Source organism: Mus musculus, chromosome 8 (genome assembly GCF_000001635.26).
Source record: "Mus musculus strain C57BL/6J chromosome 8, GRCm38.p6 C57BL/6J".
In the NCBI taxonomy this organism is placed as follows: domain Eukaryota; kingdom Metazoa; phylum Chordata; class Mammalia; order Rodentia; family Muridae; genus Mus; species Mus musculus.
The window spans coordinates 25,980,369-25,998,591 of record NC_000074.6 but is presented as its reverse complement, the minus strand read 5'-3'; the positions used below and the strand labels follow the sequence as shown (position 1 = coordinate 25,998,591).

Here is an 18,223-nt window from a genome sequence, read left to right as displayed (position 1 = left end):
TAGCAACAAGTTGCTGCTGCCTGTACCAGAGCTGGGAAACTGCGGCGTGAGGAGTTGGAACGCACGGTTCCCTATGCCAGCTCTAGGTTGCCACCTTCTATGGAAGCACACTTGCGATGTACTGGCCGACCAGAGGCTCTGAAATGTAGTCCCTTGATTTCTGGCCTCTACCAGTCACTTGAGACTAGAGTGGGGTTAGAAAGGAGTCTGAGTGCCTCAGAGTAGTGTGTTAGCCGCAGCAGCAGTCCATAGGGATTTCAGTGTTAGGACACCAAACCGCAGCTGAGGAGATCCCTGTGAAGACTTGAATAAGCCTCTTCTCCACATAAAGTTGGGAAGTAACTTTTAGTAGAGAAAATACATTTAAGTCACTTTTAACATTTTATTTTTGTTTTTACATCTTATGTCAGTGTTTGTCACTTGTAGATCTCCCAAATCTCTAGTTCTATATTTGAAAATAGCATTTTTATTTTATTTTTTTTTTTAGCAGCATTGAAGTAGAAACAACAAAACACAGCCTAGTAGTCAACTGTAGTGGTGTACGCCTCCAAGGAGGCAGAGTCAAGTGTATCTTTGTGAGTTTATGACCAGCCTGGTCTACATTTCAGAGTCCGGGTCCTCTAGGCCACATAGGAAGACTTTGTCTCAAAAAAACAAAACCCGCCAGTCTAAGAACATTTATCCTCAGAAATTGCTGTCAGCGACTTACCTTTGTTTCTAGGGCCCAGCATGGTAGCACATAGCTAGGATCCCTGCACGCAGAGGTTTACAAGTTCAGTGGCGGTCTGGGCGACCAAGTGAGATTCTGCCTTGACCAAAACAAGCAGGCATGGCGATATGTGCTATAATTCCCATGCTCCAGAGGCTACTGGGTAGCCAGACCCTGCCTTCAGAGATGCTTCTGTTAGTCTGTCCTCAGGCTGCTCCGCACCCTCTGCTCTGCCATCACTTCTGTGTTTGTCCCTCAGATCCACCATAAGAACAGTGTGTGCCCACAACAGCTCAGCCATTTCCGCCCCTTTGAGATACTTTGTACTTTAAGGTTTGTTTCAAGAGTTTGCATGTCCTTCAGCATTATTTTGGTCATGAGCAGAACCCTCGTCATTAGCATAGTTCTCGAAGTGTCCTGTGTGGTTGGAATCAGGTGTGTGATGTCCAGGTCAATCGGCCTCCGAGTGCTGAGATTAAAGGCAAGTCCCAGCACACCCTACACACAGAACATTTCGTTTTCACGGAGAGCCCATGTCAGTTCTCTGGCCAGAGACCCAGATTCCAGTTTGACAGTCAAGAACCTGCGCAGCAATCTACAGAAATGCACAGCGCCGAGAAGTAGGGATTGGGTGCTCAACCCGACGTGAGGCATCTGACTCAGGAGGAGGAGGCAGGATGGATGTAAGAGCCAGAGGACAGGGCGAGGAGGAGCGAGTGCCGGTGGGATGCTGGCTGTGAACGGGGTGGGCCACAGCTGTTGTGCTCAGAAACTCAGAGCCACTGTGATTACCTGCAAAGCATTGAGCCAGCTGAAACTCCAGCATAGCCTGGGGAAGTGCTTTCTCCCCTAACCCCTTACCAAGAAAAGACTGCCACTCGATCACTGGATCGAGAATCCTTTCTGAAGGTGAAGCCATTGGTAGGTTTCCTATGCTCAGATGGCCTCTCTAGGTGTGTACACACCTGTACGTGCATGTGCACACTCATACCCGCTGGCTGTTTCTGATACTAGAACAAGGGACTTGTGTGCGGAAAAACAAAGGCAGGACTGCTGTGAAGCAGCTGAGGACTCACACAGAATCTCTACAGAATCCTGCTGGCCCTGAAGGTTCCATATAGGGGCAGCCCCAGTAGGAGCAGCACCAAGGGGAGGGCGGGGAGACATGGAGGTGGGAAGGGGACATGTTGGGAAGAGAGTGTAGAAGGGAAATGGGGGAGGATTTGACCTTAATTCATTCCCTAAGAATAAGAAAAAAATAATAATTTTAAAAACACACACAGACAAGAATCTGCCTACGTCCACAATCGTGCTATAGCAATGAAGCAGGTTGGGCCTGGGGAGGGAGGCAGGGCGAGCTGGTTTGGGCTTCCTCAGAGTCCATTTCCACTGGGTAGAAAGGAAGGCTTTACTGTGTTCTGGTCCTGCAGTTTTTGGTTGGCAGTCACATATGCTACTGTGGTGCAGGTGGCTGGGAATAAATAAGGAAAAGGCAGAAGTGAGAACAGGGATAGAACAACACAGAAATGAGGGTTTCCTCTACTTCCTGACTTAGGAGTCTTCTTTGCTGCTCCGTGGTTAACTAGAGGACTTCCAGGTTTTAGCCGTACTGAATTTAGGTCAGGGGAGAACAGAGCAGACATCCCCTGACCAGATCCATGCTGCTCCAAATGCCAGTCTTCCTTGACCACACAAATAGCTCTACCCTTAATTTTGCTTGGATTTTGAAGCTGTGCTTTATGGAAGTTTCCCATCTTTCTCGGAAGTCCCCTCCCCATCTTTTGTTGAAATCACTGTTTTATTGGCTTCCGGGGTGTGAGGATAGCATGGGCTCCTGGAGTCGATCCAGGTGCCACAACATTAAAAACATTTTTAAAGCATGGGATTGTTTCCCACCCTTAGCCATTGTCTTAGTTAACTTTCACCTTGTAATCAAATTCTCTGACAAAAGCAACTTGTTACTTTGTTTCATTATGCCAAGGGCACACAGGCTATCATTTCAAGACGGATACAGCAGCAGACAGTGAGTGATTTGATGGCTGCCCCATGGGAGATTGGCACTCAGACCCAGGAAACAGAGCGTGAACAGGAAGTAAGGCCTGTTAAGGAATCGCATCCTCTAACAGGGCTCCACTTCCAAAGCAGCCTGCCCCGCAGAGGACCACGTGGACCTATGCGGGATGCTTAGCATCAAAAGCACTACATCCATGTGCCATGAATAGCTCTTCATGTCAGGATGCATCATCACAGCATCACCTAATGTCACGTTTATTTGGTGTGTGTGTGTCCATGCGTGTGCATTTGGAGATCTAAGGATGACATGGTGAGAATCCTTCTCCCCTCCCCTAGGAGGGGTCCTAGGAAACTGAACTTAGATGGTCAGGCTTGGTGGCAAGCACGCTGACCTGCTGGCCATCTCTGTGGCCCCCTGCAGCATCATCACTTATTATAGCAAACTCTATATAACACACCTCCTGATTTTAGTCCTTTTGTAACAGGTTGCTTTGGAATTTATTTTATGTGGCTGGGTGTTCTGCGTGCTTATATGTCTGAGCACCACGTGTGTGCAGTGCCCTCAGAGGGCAGAAGCGGAGGAGGTCTAATCCTCTAGAACTCAGTTACAGGTGGTTGTGAGCTGCCAAGTGGATGCCAGGAACCCAGGTTCTCTGGAAGAGCAACCAATGCTCTTACCTACTGAGGGGGTCTCTCCAGCCCGTATCTGAGTCATTTTTAAGTGTTTATTTCAGTGGCATCCAATATATTCACATTATTTTACAACCATTACCTCCATCATCACCAGAAGTTTTAAAGCTTCACAAACTGAAACTATTCATTAAACAGTGTTCTTAATGGTGTTTTTTATATAATGCCTATAATTTATTTCTGAAATACTTGCTGTTATACATCCAGGTATATTTTCTACTATAAATAGCCCTGGTGCTGGAGAGATGGCCCCACAGAACCTGAGTTTAGTTCATATAGCATTGGTATCTGGGGGACCACAATTACCAGCAAGTCTATCTATCACTCCTGGCCTTTGAGTTCTCTGGCACACCACACACAAACGCATTTGTCAGTCTGAGAAGCAAAAGTTGCTTACAGGGATTCTTTGAAGGGAGTTTTGTCGGTTCCTCTAGTGCTTCCTAGATCAAGATTCTGGGTTCTTTAGCATGCTTAGAGTTTGGATAATAAACATAGATGGTTTTTGTTTTTACCCACACACTGTATGTTTTGATTTCAAATCTGGAAAATAAATCAGTTTAGAAGTAGATGATATGTCTGATTTTCCATTTCCCAACCTTACCCCTCCCATTTCACTTCCAGTACTAATACTAGTGTAGCACGCTGAGACCTTCCAGCCTTCGCATGACTTGAGGTTTGGCCCTGAAATCTGTGACGCGCAGCTTGGCGTCTCAGGCCAAAGCTCCAAAGTCACATAGTTTTCAAAGCCAGAGGCATTATCAGTGCACTGAGCCTCACTCTGCGATTTGCTCGTGTTGCTTTTCTGAGGATCACTCTTTGGCAGCCACCGCTTTGCAGAGAGTGTAGAGCTGTAGATCAGGAAGCAGCCCCTCTGAGGTCCCCAGTCCCAGGCTCAACCTTGCTGTTGCAGCCTGGCCTTCACCAGTTTGGCTAGAGGAAATGAGGACCAGGGTATGGATGACCGCGCCTACGCTGGCGCGGGCGTCCACTGTAAGGCAAGAGGCGGCCACCAGGAGGCAGCCTCACGCTCGTCTCCGACCGCTTCCGGCCGCGCAGGCGTCCTGGAATGCGAGCCGGATTTGGTGGTCGCCAGGTAGGCTCCGGGGCGTAGTGAAGCGGGACAGGGTTCTGTGGGGCCTTTCCAAGCCTGACCCTCCTGAGCCCCCGGACCCAATCCCAAAGTGGATCCTCTCATGGGGATCATGAAAACTAAACCGGGTACTGGTGCTGGCTCCTCCCGTGCTTACCGCGCACCCCTCCTCCGGGTGCACCATGCATTCCCTTTGGATGCTCACCACGCAACCCCTCTCCCGGTATCCATGGTATCCCAGTACCATGCACCGGGAGCTGCTATTGAACCATGTGAGCGGAGGCTGTCCGCCATGCTCTCGCTTTCTCTCCCCCTCTTTGTTAAAAACCAGTTTTAGACCTTTAGTAAATTTGATGCCCCCCGCCCCCACCTTCGCCTGTCCAAACTAAATAACATCCAGACTGTTTAAATAGTTATCGGGAAATGAAATTTAGTCTGAATTGGGTGACACCAGCTCCTTCTCGAATTGTGTAAAATATTCTGCATATTGGCAATTCATTTAGTTGACTTATTTCCCTTGACTAACCTAAGCAGTCGACATACAGCAGCTGGTCCTTTTTCACCGTTATCAAATAGCCTTGGTGTTTAAACAGTGCCGGAAGTTCCCGCTCTGCCGACCACACATACTCACTTCTTTAAGCTCTGGGCTGCCTGGGCGGTCCACAAGAAACAGGTGTGTTAATCGATTGCCAAGCAAAGAGGGTTCCGCATAGATCTGATAGTATGGATTCTAAGGCTGGAGAGATGGCTAGTGGCTAACAGCACTCGTTGCAGAGGACCTGGGTTCAATTCCCTAATAGCTCCCCACTGTCCATAATTTCCGTTTCAGGGAATCCAGCACTGTATTCTGACCTCCCTCGGCACCAGGCACACATAGCACATATTGTACAGTGTGCATGCAAGCGAACACTCCTGTGTATAAAATAAGTAGATTGAAAAATATGAATTCTGGGTTCCTGCAGCATTTTGTCAGTGTTGCTGGCCTTTCTTGCTATGGTCAGCTTTTAAAGGGGAAGGATTTTCTTGGGCTCAGCCGTGGGATTCTTTGCTTATGGCCTGTGGTCATTATGCTCGTCGTGGCGGGAGAGAGCGGTGGAAGAGAAAATTGAAGAGGGGAAGACCATGATGGGAGAGGTCATCTTACTTCCTGGCATCCTGGAAGCACAGAGACACAGGCTGAGGGCCCAGTGTCTCCTTCTAGGTCACGTGTTACTGACAGAAGCTTCCTTGTAGCAGACTCTGCCTCCTCGAGGTTCTGCTGCTGTCTGGTAGTGCCAACAGCTGGAGACCAAGTCTTTAATGAATGGGCCTTTGGAGGATGCTCACCCAGACCATAGGGGACTGAACATGCATATATGGTACTGGAGTATGAGTAGTGGGTGAGAATTTTTTTTTTTTTTTTAAGATTGTAAGTACACTGTAGCTGTTTCAGACACACCAGAAGAGGGAGTCAGATCTCATTACAGATGGTTGTGAGCCACCATGTGGTTACTGGGATTTGAACTCAGGACCTTCGGAAGAGCAATCAGTGCTCTTAACCGCTGAGCCACCTCTCCAGCCCCCAATAAAGACAGTTTCTGTGTGCTGCCACAAATCCCTTGCAAAAACCCTGGAAAGGGGCTGACAATTTTACATTCAAAAGTGTGTGTGCCTATGTGCGTGTTTCACACGTGTGTCATGGTGTACATGTGGAGGTCAGAGTGCAACATGGGTGTGGCTCTTGGCCTCCTGCCTTGTTTGAGACGGTGTCACTTTGTGGTGTCCCGCCATGTGTCTGGCTAGCTGGTCCAGCAGCTTTTCGACTATCCGCCACCAGTGGGATTACAGTACATCTGGCTTCTTTGGGATTCTGGGGTCCTCACTACCCATTGAGCAATCTGCCCAGTCTGCCTTGTGTTGTTTTCTTGGGGAGCATCCTTTCCTTCCTAAAACGGTATGAGCTCTAGGCTGCATGAAGCTTGCATTCACCCAGTGGCCAGGTAAGATGAGGGGGAGGTTAGGTTGAGACTTGACACTGGGAAGATGTAACCATGGTGTTGGTGTGGCGACACCGGGTGCAAGAAGAAATGGGTGGATGAGAGGCGTTACAGGTCGGATCCCACAGAGAACTGAAGAAGAGACGCGGGGGGGGGGGGGGGCGTGAGGAGTTGGTACATTCAAGTCCCTGCTGTTCGAGGCACTGCAGACAGTGGGAAACCAAACAGAACAGGAGACAGACATCAAGGAGCACATAATCTAGAAGGGAAAGGCCTACACAGCTCCCAAAGGGTTTCTTTGAACACCTAGGAGTAGATGGGGGCTGGAGTGTGGCCCATAGCATGCATGCGTGCGTGTAGAGAGGTAAGCCAGCCAAGACTGGGTTCCAGGAGTTTATGTTCCCGTTGGTATTCTCCAGGGCACCGCATCGTAGAATATGCTAAGCACAACTATCTACATCCCTAGTCACTCAGGACTCATCCATGCATGTCTTAGTCAGGGTTTCTATTCCTGCACAAACATCATGACCAAGAAGCAGTTGGGGAGGAAAGGGTTTATTCAGCTTACATTTCCACATTGCTGTTCATCACTGAAAGAAGTTAGGACTGGAACTCAAGCAGGTCAGAGAGCAGGAGCTGATGCAGAGGCCATGGAGGGATGTTCTTTACTGGCTTGCTTCCCCTGGCTTGCTCAGCCTGCTCTCTTATAGAACCCAAGATTACCAGCCCAGAGATGGTCCCACCCACAAGGGGCCTTTCCCCCTTGATCACTAATTGAGAAAATGCCTTATAGTTGGATCTCATGGAGGCATTTCCTCACCTGAAGCTCCTTTCTCTGTGATAACTCCAGCTGTGTCAAGTTGACACATGAAACCAGCCAGTAGAACGCATTTAGACGTGTGTGTTCCTCGGGACACAGTGGGACTATTGAATGCTTGTATTTCCCGGCCAGGAGGATGTGAGGGTGGGATTAAATCTGTGGTTTGGAAGGATCAGGCTCTGTGACCGAGACTGTGGCTCAAATTGTTCAAATTGTGTGTTTCACACCTGGGTGGTTGTGAATGTTTATAATCCCAGCACATAGGAGACATGGGAGGCAAGACGTATGTATAGTTGCTCTTTCTATACCATGAGGCTGGGGCGAGGGGGGGGTGGGAATTAATTCACTAATGGTCCTAGAGTCAGTCGCAACTAATGAAGTACAATAGATGCATCTCTAAAATACATTGTGGTGGGTGGGCTGGCAAAATGGCTCAGTGGAGATTGGGGCTTGCTGTCAAACCCAGTAACTTGAGTTCAGCCCTCAGGACCCACATAGTAGGAGAGAACTGGTTCCTACAAACTGTTTTCTGACCTCCACATGTATGCCTTAGCAGGTGTCATCTTTCTATATTCAGATAAATAAATAAAATGTAAGAAGTTATAACAACAATTATGCTGTGCTTTAAAAAACATTAGTTGTAGAGTGTTCGCTGCTCTAGCTGGTGTTGTGAACCTGTGAGAACAGGGCCTAAAAATGAGGCAGACGAAAGTCTCTCCCCGTAGCCATCTTTATTCAGAGCATCGGACAACTTATACTCTGAGGGTTAAGGAGAGTCATCTGGGCCAAGTGTCCAATCACAAGGGCAAGCCGCATGTGGCAGACAGCATTCTCCCATAGAGTCACGTGGATAACTGCAGCTGAAGTAAACCCACGCCTATCCGCTCCATCTGGGAGGAGCATTAAGAGCACATTCCAAGACTGATTCTGTGGGTCTAAGAAACCGAGGTCACAGGACTCTTGGGTTGTTTTCTTGAGTCTTCTCACAAGCTCCCAGAGTTGCCCTCGCACAACAGTTTTGGACTGTTCTCCCACAGCAGAATTCCAGGCTACAGCAAGAAGCACAATGCCTGAGAAGTTGGGCGGAGAGACTTGTGCTCTCAGGAACACGCGGGTTCGACGGCGTCCACTAGAGGGCCTCGTCTTAGCATTCATCCAGAGGGCTTAGAGAACTTTTCAAAGCAGACTTTGATTCTGATCAGTCCGTGAGCACCTAGGAAATTGTTCGTCCTCCCAAGTTCCCAGATCCACAACTGGAGAGCACCAGAGAACAACCATGAGGCTAATGAGGGGATGACGAGGGCATCAGAGGTGCTCCAGGGGTATATGTAACATTTCAATTCTTTCTCAGAGATCAAGCTGGGGTGTGTTGTAGCTCAGTGAGGGAATCACGTGCTATGCAAGATTCTGGGTTGGGCCCCAGTAAGCCACCTTCAAAAATAAATATATGTATATGTATTTTTTTTTGAAAAATTGAAATATAGTCAGGACAAGTATAGATTAACAAAGACAGAATAGATGGTTATAATTTTATTTGTATTTTTCTTTTGAGGCATTTTGTGAAAGAAGGAAGATCCTGTCTGCTGCATGGATAATGGACTGGAACACAGAAAGACCATGCAGGGTTCGGCTGTAGAAGGCCAGGTAAGGGGTGCTGGTGGCACATGACAGGGGTGGAGTGAGGGAAGGGCAGCTGAGAACAGGCTAGAGTCAGGTGATACAGTATGTATGTAGGACTTGGGCTGATTCTGGGCTCAAGGGAGGGAAGGACGGAGTCACTCTGATCGGTGTCGTGAACGATGAATGGATTCTGTCCGAATGAAAGAGTGAGAACCCCAGAGAAGGGGTGTGCTGGGGAGGGGGCAGGGGGCATCCAGACATGGAGCCCACGGAGTGTTGGGAGAAAGATGTGGGCTACAGTGTAAACTTAGGGATTGTGAGCATTTACAGAGCTACCAGAGACCCAGCATGAGGTGAAATGACTTCGGTCTGCAAGAAGGAAGGAATCCTACCATCTGATGCCAGGTTTGGCCAGCTACAATCGACCGCCTGGTTTTATAAAAACCAGGAGCAAAGCAAGCACTTACCAGTGAGCTGTATCCGGCCACTTTCTCTCAGTAAACCCTGGGTAAGAGTTATGTTGTGATTGCATAAGAACCGGACGACGTTCAGAGTCTTGTGTCTGTTGAGTAGACGGTGTTAGAGCGCAGCCTCAGAGCTTTGGTTTTGCACTCGGCAGCAGCTTCTCTGACACCCCACAGCGGAGCCGAGTGGCAGACAGGTGATCCAGGGCACCTGTCCCCTTTCTGCACCTCACAACACCCATGTGGTTGTCACTTGGTTTTGACATTGACTCCTGAGCCTATTTAGCATTTGATACTTTGTAGAGAAAAAACAATTACAACCCCTAGACCTAAGGTCTAAGTTGAGGCACACCTGGTCCCTCTAAGGATTATGAAGGTGAGCTGGAGAGAAGGCTCAGTGGATAAAGGTGCCTGGTGGGTGAGCCTGTCACATTGTCACATCTTTTTTTTTTTTTTTTTTTTTTTTTTTTGGTTTTTCGAGACAGAGTTTCTCTGTATAGCCCTGGCTGTCCTGGAACTCGCTCTGTAGACCAGGCTGGCCTCGAACTCAGAAATCCACCTGCCTCTGCCTCCCAAGTGCTGGGACTAAAGGCGTGCGCCGCCGCCACCACCTGGCCTGTCACTTCAGAACCCACTTAAAGATGCAAGAGAGAATCAGCTCCACACAGCTGTCCTCTGACCTCTCCATGCTTGCTGTAGCTTGTGCTCACCCTACCCACACACCATCGTCATCATCAACATAACGTTTTTAAATATATTAAGTCTATTTAAATATATGTGTATAAATACATTTATAAATAAATATGTAAATACATTAAAAATATATATCCTGAAAGAGAAACGGCAAGTCCGTGATGGACACAGTTGTCTCAGCTCTTGTTAGCTCTCTGAAGATGCCCTGAGGAAGCTGCCTGGGGATTAAGATGAGTCCGGACCCTGTGGAAAGATGAACAAGTGACCCGAGTCACCTGCTGGAGCTAGCTGGGCAGACCCAAGCCTGTGGGGTGAACCAGTGAGGTGGCCTCCAGGTGGCCTCTCTGACAGAAACCAAAGTGACTGCAGAGTCAGGGTCTCCTGAGCGCACCCTGAGCACAGCAGGAATGAGCACAGCGTTTTGTTCTGTGGTATAAGCGAAAGCCAGTGAACTGTCAGTTCTAGTGTCTCCTCTTGCTGCTGTGCCAACACCACCCGTGTCCTCTTGGGCTTAGAAAGAGGAGGGAGAGATTCCTTATTTACCAATGTGAAATGTGTAGCGGAATAGATTTGGGGGAGAAGACTTGAAATTGAGTTGAATTAGTCTTTTAAGTTGAGATATAATTTGGTTTGTTTAGGCTTTTGGTTTTGTTTGTTTGTTTTTTGAGACAGGGTTTCTCTGTATAGCCCTGGCTGTCCTGGAACTCACTTTGTAGACCAGGCTGGCCTCGAACTCAGAAATCCACCTACCTCTGCCTCCCAAGTGCTGAGATTTAAAGTGTATGCCACCATTACCACCATTACCACAACCCGTTTCTAATTTTTCATCTATGGGTATTTTGCTTACACGTGTGTCCGTGTGCTATGTGATTGCAGTATCTCCAGAGGCCAGAAGACACCATCAGATCTCCTGGGACTGGAGTTATAGAGGTTGTGAGCTGCCATGTTGAACCAAGCAGGTCACTGAGGGACACAGGCATGTGGATGGAAACCCTGCTGGGAGAAAAAAGAAACTGCTGAAGGTAACTTTTTTTTTGTCACTATTGATGCTGGGTCCCCATGTCCCCAGCCTGAGAGTCAGCTTAGAAGATCTCTCTCCAGCACCTCCAGGGACAAGCATCCTTTGTTTGAGGGTGTATCTCAGACTTATCCCCATCCAGGCTCCTCCATCCAGGCCCCTCCATCATGGCCGCTTTGTGATGGCCTGTAGTGACCCTGTTCTGGATTTTTTAGGTCCCTACTTCCAGTGTCTCCTGAGTCATCTCTCCAGAAGATCTTGTCACAGTGATTGCCACCCACAACTTTGTCAACTGTTACCCCCCCCCATTATTGCCAGGGCCTCTGCAGATAGAGATCTTCCCCACCCTCAGGGCCTCTACACCTCCATCTTCCCCACCCCAGAGCCGCCTTGTGCACCTGCCGAAGAGCCACCTTTGCTTCTGTCTCTCAGGGCCGGGGTGCTCAGCTAGCATAACTGACGCCCTGCATTCAATCCCCTGAGCCCCAAAAGAAGAGAGCCTAAATATCTTGTTATTGCTAGATTAGGGTTTGAGACCAGGATCTTGCACATGCTGGAAACTCCATCACCAGCTTGTTCAGGGGCTTTTGGGTAACTTCCAAGGAGCACCCTAACATGTCAGCTAGCTGCAGGAGTCCCCTGTCTGCCTACACCCTTGTCTTTATTCTATCCCAGTCCGGCAAATACATATTTTGCTTATGTTTCACTAAACGTTCAGGCTATCGATTGAGTGTGGCCGAAAAAGACCAGACCTGGTCTGGATGAGCTTACTTTTAGCCTGTAATGAAGAATAACGTTTATGAGAGTCGCTCACATTTGCGGGTTCATCACACAAGCCTGCAAGTGACCCCGAAGCTGACTGAACCCATGAGTGGGTGTGGCCGCCTCCAGCCCGCCAGAGGCATCTGAGTGGAAATCCAAGCAGACAATGGTGCTTGCTACTCATTGTCTCCTGTTCTGTTGTAGGGACTGACATGGGACAGCAACATGGAACCAGGAATGGTCTCACGCATAGAGAGCTCCCCCGGGGCGTGGGGCTGCTGCTCGCCATGGCCCTTATGAACGTGGCGCTCTACCTCTGCCTTGATCAGCTTTTCATCTCCCCTGGACGATCCACCGCGGACTCTAGGCGCTGTCCTCCGGGCTACTTCAGAATGGGGCGGATGAGAAACTGCTCACGCTGGCTGTCCTGTGAAGAGCTGAGGACAGAAGTCAGGCAGCTGAAGCGCGTTGGGGAGGGAGCCGTGAAGAGAGTGAGTATTCCTGCTTGCTGCCATTGGCTGGAAGAGCCGCGCCTGCGCCTGCGCGTGCTGCGGGCAGCAGCATCGCTGGAAGAACGATGTGGCACCTGTTGCTGTACCTGGGCGTCTCAGGCAAGATGGCTGGTGGCAGGACTTTGAGGCCAACCAGGGCAGCAGAGTGAAACACTGGCTTAAAAGCAAATAGGAGAGAGCCGAAGGCCCTGTGTGTCGGTTCTTGAGCCCAGTGTTCTCAGATCTAGAACTCTGGTAGGGCTAAACCATCTGGAGGAACGGTGCCAGGTGTGTAAGTGCACTATCCTATGAGAGGCTGGAAATGATACTTTTAGGAGAGAGGCCAGGATTATAGTTCAGTTGAAAGAACGCTCGCCCCCCAACCCCCTAAAAAAAGCCGAGCGTGGTAGCGCAGGTCTTTAATCCCAGCACTCGGGAGGCAGAGGCAGGCGGATTTCTGAGTTTGAGGACAGCCAGGGCTACACAGAGAAACCCTGTCTCGAAACACAACCCCCCCCCCAAAAAAAAAAAAAAAAAAAAAAGAACGTGTGCTTCAGGGCCATTTTTGGCTATGTGGGGAATTTAAGGCTAGCCTGGGTTATAGGAGATCTTGTCCAAAAATACATATTTTCAGAAACACTATTTATTTATTATATTTTATTTATTTTATATGAGTTTATTATCTGTAACTGTTAGGTGTAGGTCGGGACTCCAGTTGGTTTCAGGAAGAAAATTCCAGGGTTGTAAGTTAATAATAAAATAAAAATTGTGGTACCTAGTGGTAGAATATACTGTCTTCAGTTGCCAGGTTTTCTAGTTCTGGGAGAAAACACAAGCAGGGTAGACAGCGTATAGAGTTAGGGCTCTGAGCCTTCAGGCCAGCACAGCAGGCCTCGGTGATGCTCTCCTGCTCTGAGACTGGACACTCACCTTTTCAGACACTCACCCTTTACCTTAGCTAATGGTCTCATGTGTTCTGAGTTAGGAGGACAGAGGGCTCCTCAGAGAGCATCCTCATCTTCTCCCTGTGCAGTCAATCTGCACAGCTCCCTGCACACATGGCTTATAGAGTGGTTCTCACCCCGCCCTTCATTCCTGGCGGGACACGAATAAGCACACATCACAGAAAGAAGTCTGTTGTCTTGACTGCCCAGCCCTCCGCAGCTGCCACCCTCTGTCTCTGTCTCTGTCTCTGTCACGGGAGAGCTCCGCTAACCCCCTCTACCTCCTGGGCTCTCTGTCACTGTCATCCTTCCCCTGTGTGACCTCCACATGCCAGGAAGCTGCTTTTAATCGATGTCACCAGCTGAGTACAAGCTGAAGACAGCCTTCCTCTTCCTTAGTCTTCGCAGCCAGCGAGCCTGGACTCAGTTGTTTCTTGCCCTTGGACTCTGGTTTTCTGGGCGTGGCCACAGGCTTCTCATCTGCAGCCCTCACTTCTGTTGGCAGTCCTTTCCTGACTTCTCTTCCCTCGTCTCAACCATAGACGACCACTTCTCCACCCACAGCAGTTTTGAGGGAGATAGCAATGTGTGCAGACACTCGTGGTTGTCACTCCTGGACGGTGGAGCTGTTACTGGCATTCAGTGTTACTGGCATTCAGTGCCAGTGTTGCCAGACTCCTTATACCACACAGGACAGGCCTGTCCCTCAATGCATAGCTGTCTGGACCGAACACAGCCGTGTTCGTGAGACTGAGAGAGCATCTTTCTGTGTCTCTAGATATAATCTAGCATCTAGACCTAGTTGAATTTTACTGCGTCAGTTTATTTGTTTGTGTTTGTTTTTTCAGGACAGGATTTCTCTGTGTAGCCCTGGCTGTCCTGAAACTCGCTCTGGAGACCAGGCTGGCCTTGGATTCAAAGATTTACCTACCTCTCCCCCCTGAATGCTGGGATTAAAAGTGTGTGCTACTGCCGCCGCCACCCAACTCTGTTGCTTTTATGTATTTAACAAACTCCCTCTAGCCTCTGTCCCTGAGTCCTAGGTCCACACAATCAACTGTTTATTTGATGTCTCTATTTGGGGTTCTCTGAACATGTCCGTATGTCCTGTGTGGAACTCTTGTTTGTTGTCCTTTTAAATTTGAGTTTCACTTTATAGCCCAGACTGTTCAAATTCATCATCCTCCTGCCTCTACTTCTTGAGTTTGGCGATTACAAGTTTGTGTCACTACAGCTGACTTGGTGTGGAATTCTGGTGATCTCCTCTGTGAGGCTGTGCGGCTTGCTTCTCCCCCTTAGTGTATGATATCACCTTCCACCTTGAGCCATACACCCGGAGGTTGTCCTGAGTCCTCTTCTGTCAGCCAGGAGCAGGCTGTACTCCTATTCACCACGGTACACGACAGCTCTCGGGTTCTTCCAGCCTTTGGAAGAGTCTCATCTCCCCCTTGACTCTGCTCTTCCCTCCTTTCTTGTCTGTTAGCTGTTCATCTTGCTGAGTGGTGTGTGTTTGTCTATAGCTCTGGGGCGGCAGGGCCTGGCCTGGTCTGGGACATTTCCACGTCTTCTGCACCATGCCTGCCTTGTGGGAAGTGTTTGTTTCTCAGCTCACCTTAGAGAGAGTCCAGGAATGATGTTCTCTGTGGTCCTTTTTCAGGTCTTTCTGTCTGAATGGAAGGAACACAAAGTCGCTCTCTCCCGGCTCACCAGGCTGGAGATGAAGGAGGACTTCCTGCATGGGCTGCAGATGCTGAAGTCTCTACAGAGTGAGCACGTGGTCACGCTGGTGGGCTACTGTGAGGAAGATGGCACTATTCTCACCGAATATCACCCCTTAGGTTCCTTGAGCAACCTGGAAGAAACACTAAACCTTTCAAAGTACCAAGACGTGAACACTTGGCAGCACAGGCTGCAGCTGGCCATGGAGTACGTCAGCATCATTAACTATCTGCATCACAGCCCCCTGGGCACGAGGGTCATGTGTGACTCTAACGACCTGCCCAAAACATTGTCCCAGTACCTGCTAACAAGTAACTTCAGCATTGTGGCAAACGACCTGGACGCTCTGCCCCTGGTAGACCATGACTCTGGGGTACTTATAAAGTGTGGCCACAGAGAGCTCCATGGGGATTTTGTGGCTCCAGAGCAGCTGTGGCCCTACGGAGAAGACACGCCCTTCCAAGACGATCTCATGCCTTCCTACAATGAGAAGGTTGACATCTGGAAGATTCCAGATGTCTCCAGTTTCCTCTTGGGGCACGTGGAAGGGAGTGATATGGTTAGATTCCATTTGTTTGATATCCATAAGGCGTGCAAGAGCCAGATCCCGGCAGAAAGACCCACTGCTCAGAACGTGCTAGACGCTTACCAGAGGGTTTTCCATTCACTCCGAGACACTGTGATGTCGCAGACGAAAGAAATGCTGTAAAAATGAGCCATCGAGTGACGTGCTTGATGGCTGAATGGCATCCCAGCTGTTCCGCTCTTGATGATGGAAGAGCTTTGCATGGATGGATGTTGACCCTGGCTGTTCAGCCACGTAGGCCTCCTCTACGTCTGCCTGCATGTTTGAGTGTTCTGCTCTCCTGGCAGCCCGGATGGAAGCTGCCAAGCGAGAAAGCCTGGCTTCAGGATGCTCCCTGGTGAAGATGCAGAGGATTCTGGATCTGCATAGTTTCAAGGGAGTGATCAAACGGTGACCTTGAAGACATGCTGCCTGCCTTGGTAACTTTTTATAGACTAGTAGGAAACAGAAATCTTTTGGGGGAGGGGGGGACAACCCACTAGTTCCTCAGAGACAATTTCTTCTCATTCAGAAAGCCCTGTTGGAAGCTGGGGATGTTTTAACTCCGTGGCAGGGCACTTGCCTAGTTGTGTGCAAAGCCTTGGATCTGACCCATGGCATGTGCACACACACAAATGCTCAAAGAAAATCCCAGACGCCAGAAGTGTGCCCCTTTCTTGTCAATAAGGTCATTGTCAGTACCGGAGATGATTTTTTTTATGAAGCGTTTATGCTGACTCGTGTCACTGAGCCAAGTGTGCATGGTCGTTAGCTACTTTGTGGGTTCTTCTTTCTTCTACCCTACTTCTTCCCTTTCCACCCCCTAACACTAGATAGGAGAGAGGAGAGAGAAAGGAAAGTGGGCACTGTTATATTGTTGGACGACTTCTTGCTGATTAAGGGGTGTCGAGTTCCTTGGAGCAATGATCTTTGCTGCCAAGATATCTCATTTCTTCTTGTTTCTTCTTCGCCCACGACCACTTCACAAACACCGACCAACAGCAAACAACAACCCACCCCGCTTCTCGGGGGCCCTAGCACTTATGTACTTCTGAAAAGTCCCCAGAAATTCCAATCATCACACACTCAGAGAAACTGTCTGCTGCTGGCAAAACTACACCCCTGCTAGAGCATGAGGCAAATCATAGTCAGCTGCTGTGGACAGTCTGAAGCAGCCTGGCATCCCACACCTGAGATTAAAACAAAAACATTCTTACCTGTGTTTTGTTTTTGTTTTAAGAAACCAAAGTGCACCAAGATAGCATGCTCTTGAGATTGTGGCTGTCTAGAGATTTTTGGAACAGCAAGTTGAAGGAACTTTCTTACCTGCCTTGAATGGTGCTTTGAACTTCCTGCTGACCTGGAGTTTCTGTGTGAATATTTCTATCCAGTGTCCCCCTGTACCGGAAAGTACAAAGTCTGCTCTGGGCTTGCATGCCTGAACACTTTAAAACACTGTGGAGCCAGGAATAATGGTACCCACCTGTAATCCCAGCACCTGGGAGACAGGAGGAACCAGGAGTTCAGGGTTATCCTGGGCTATATACCGTGACCCTGTCTACCCCCACACCCCAATAAAAAAACAAAAAGGTCTCCCTGTGGTGCTGGCATCCTTATTTGGGAGACATGAGAAATCTGACATGTATTAATGGTCTCTCATAAGGTGCCTCTTGTCTTCTCCTTGAGTCACAGATCGGGGCCCACCTCAGAGTCTCTAGCTTCACAGATCTAGAATGAAGTTCATGAATTTGTAACAGGTTTCCTGTGCTGCTGCTGCTGCTGCTGCTCCTCATCATCATCATTCCCTCCTCCTCCTTGTCCTCTCCCTCCTCCTCCTTTCCTTCCTCCTTTCTTCTCCTCTTCCTCTCCCTCCTTTTCTCCTCTTCCTCCTCCTCCCTCTCCTCTTCTTTCTCTTCTTCCCTCCTCCTCTTCCTCCTCCTCATAGAATCACCATCTGAGACGAATTGCCTCTTTGAGGCAAACAGGTACAACAGACAAAAGAAATAGGTGACGCTGGCATTGTCTCCGTCTTCTGTACCCCGTGGCTGATTGGAGGGTGAACTTGCAGGGTATCTGAGCTGGCCCTTGAAGCACACATGACCCCGTTCACTCGGGGTTTACAAAAACTCCCCCAAACCCATCAGCTCAAAGACATTAGCACGTGTTGACAAGGACATGGAGTAATTGGAACCCTTGCTATGTTGCTCGTGGGAACTTAACAGTGCAAAAGCATTTTGGGAAAACTGTCGGGCAGTTCCTCACACGCCCCTGCAGTTAGTCCTTCCAAGGATAAACCCAGGAGGATCAAAAACTTGTTCACATTATCCGTTAACACTGGTGGCACAGTTACTCAGAGTAGACAAAAGGTGAAGAATAACCCAAATGTTGGTCAATAATAAAGTATACGTATATCCATTTAATGGAATTATTCAGCCTTAAAGAATGACATGCTGGTGCATGCATGCTATAGTTCGCCTTGAAAACACTGTGTGGAAGAAGCCACTTACGGAGGACAGCATGTTGTGTAATTGTATTGGGAACACCCAGCGCTAAAAACAGAAACGGGAAGGTAAGTGTGTGTGAAGGGGAAGAGGAATTGACAACTGGAAGTGATGAAACGTGCTGAGTGTACACAGCGGGAGATTTTTA

At 48.9% G+C, this 18,223-nt stretch overlaps 1 protein-coding gene and 1 long non-coding RNA gene across 3 annotated transcripts; one reads left to right on the top strand and one right to left on the bottom strand.

The window, feature by feature from the left end:
- Positions 1-362: 362 nt before the first annotated feature.
- On the bottom strand, positions 363-5,298 carry Gm31402. Of its 2 annotated transcripts, none has more exons than XR_003947369.1 (2): positions 3,810-5,298; positions 363-2,180 (listed from the first exon to the last, which is right to left on the bottom strand). It is a non-coding gene; the product is annotated as a predicted gene, 31402 (long non-coding RNA). The 2 variants fall into 2 exon arrangements; XR_378826.3 differs by having other exon boundaries at positions 5,029-5,298.
- Pomk (protein-O-mannose kinase) lies at positions 4,471-17,988 on the top strand. Its single transcript, NM_029037.4, has 5 exons — positions 4,471-4,505; positions 8,851-8,942; positions 10,952-11,097; positions 12,060-12,346; positions 14,948-17,988. Exons 4-5 carry the CDS (start codon positions 12,068-12,070, stop codon positions 15,716-15,718), a joined length of 1,050 nt encoding a protein of 349 aa, NP_083313.1. The 5' UTR covers positions 4,471-4,505; positions 8,851-8,942; positions 10,952-11,097; positions 12,060-12,067; the 3' UTR covers positions 15,719-17,988.
- Positions 17,989-18,223: the final 235 nt, after the last annotated feature.

Bases quoted from the DNA above. Each gene is read 5' to 3' on its own strand.
- Pomk (NM_029037.4), top strand. From the start codon at position 12,068: ATGGGACAGCAACATGGAACCAGGAATGGTCTCACGCATAGAGAGCTC. The intron at 12,347-14,947 runs GTGAGTATTCCT...GTCCTTTTTCAG, and splicing joins GGGAGGGAGCCGTGAAGAGA to GTCTTTCTGTCTGAATGGAA.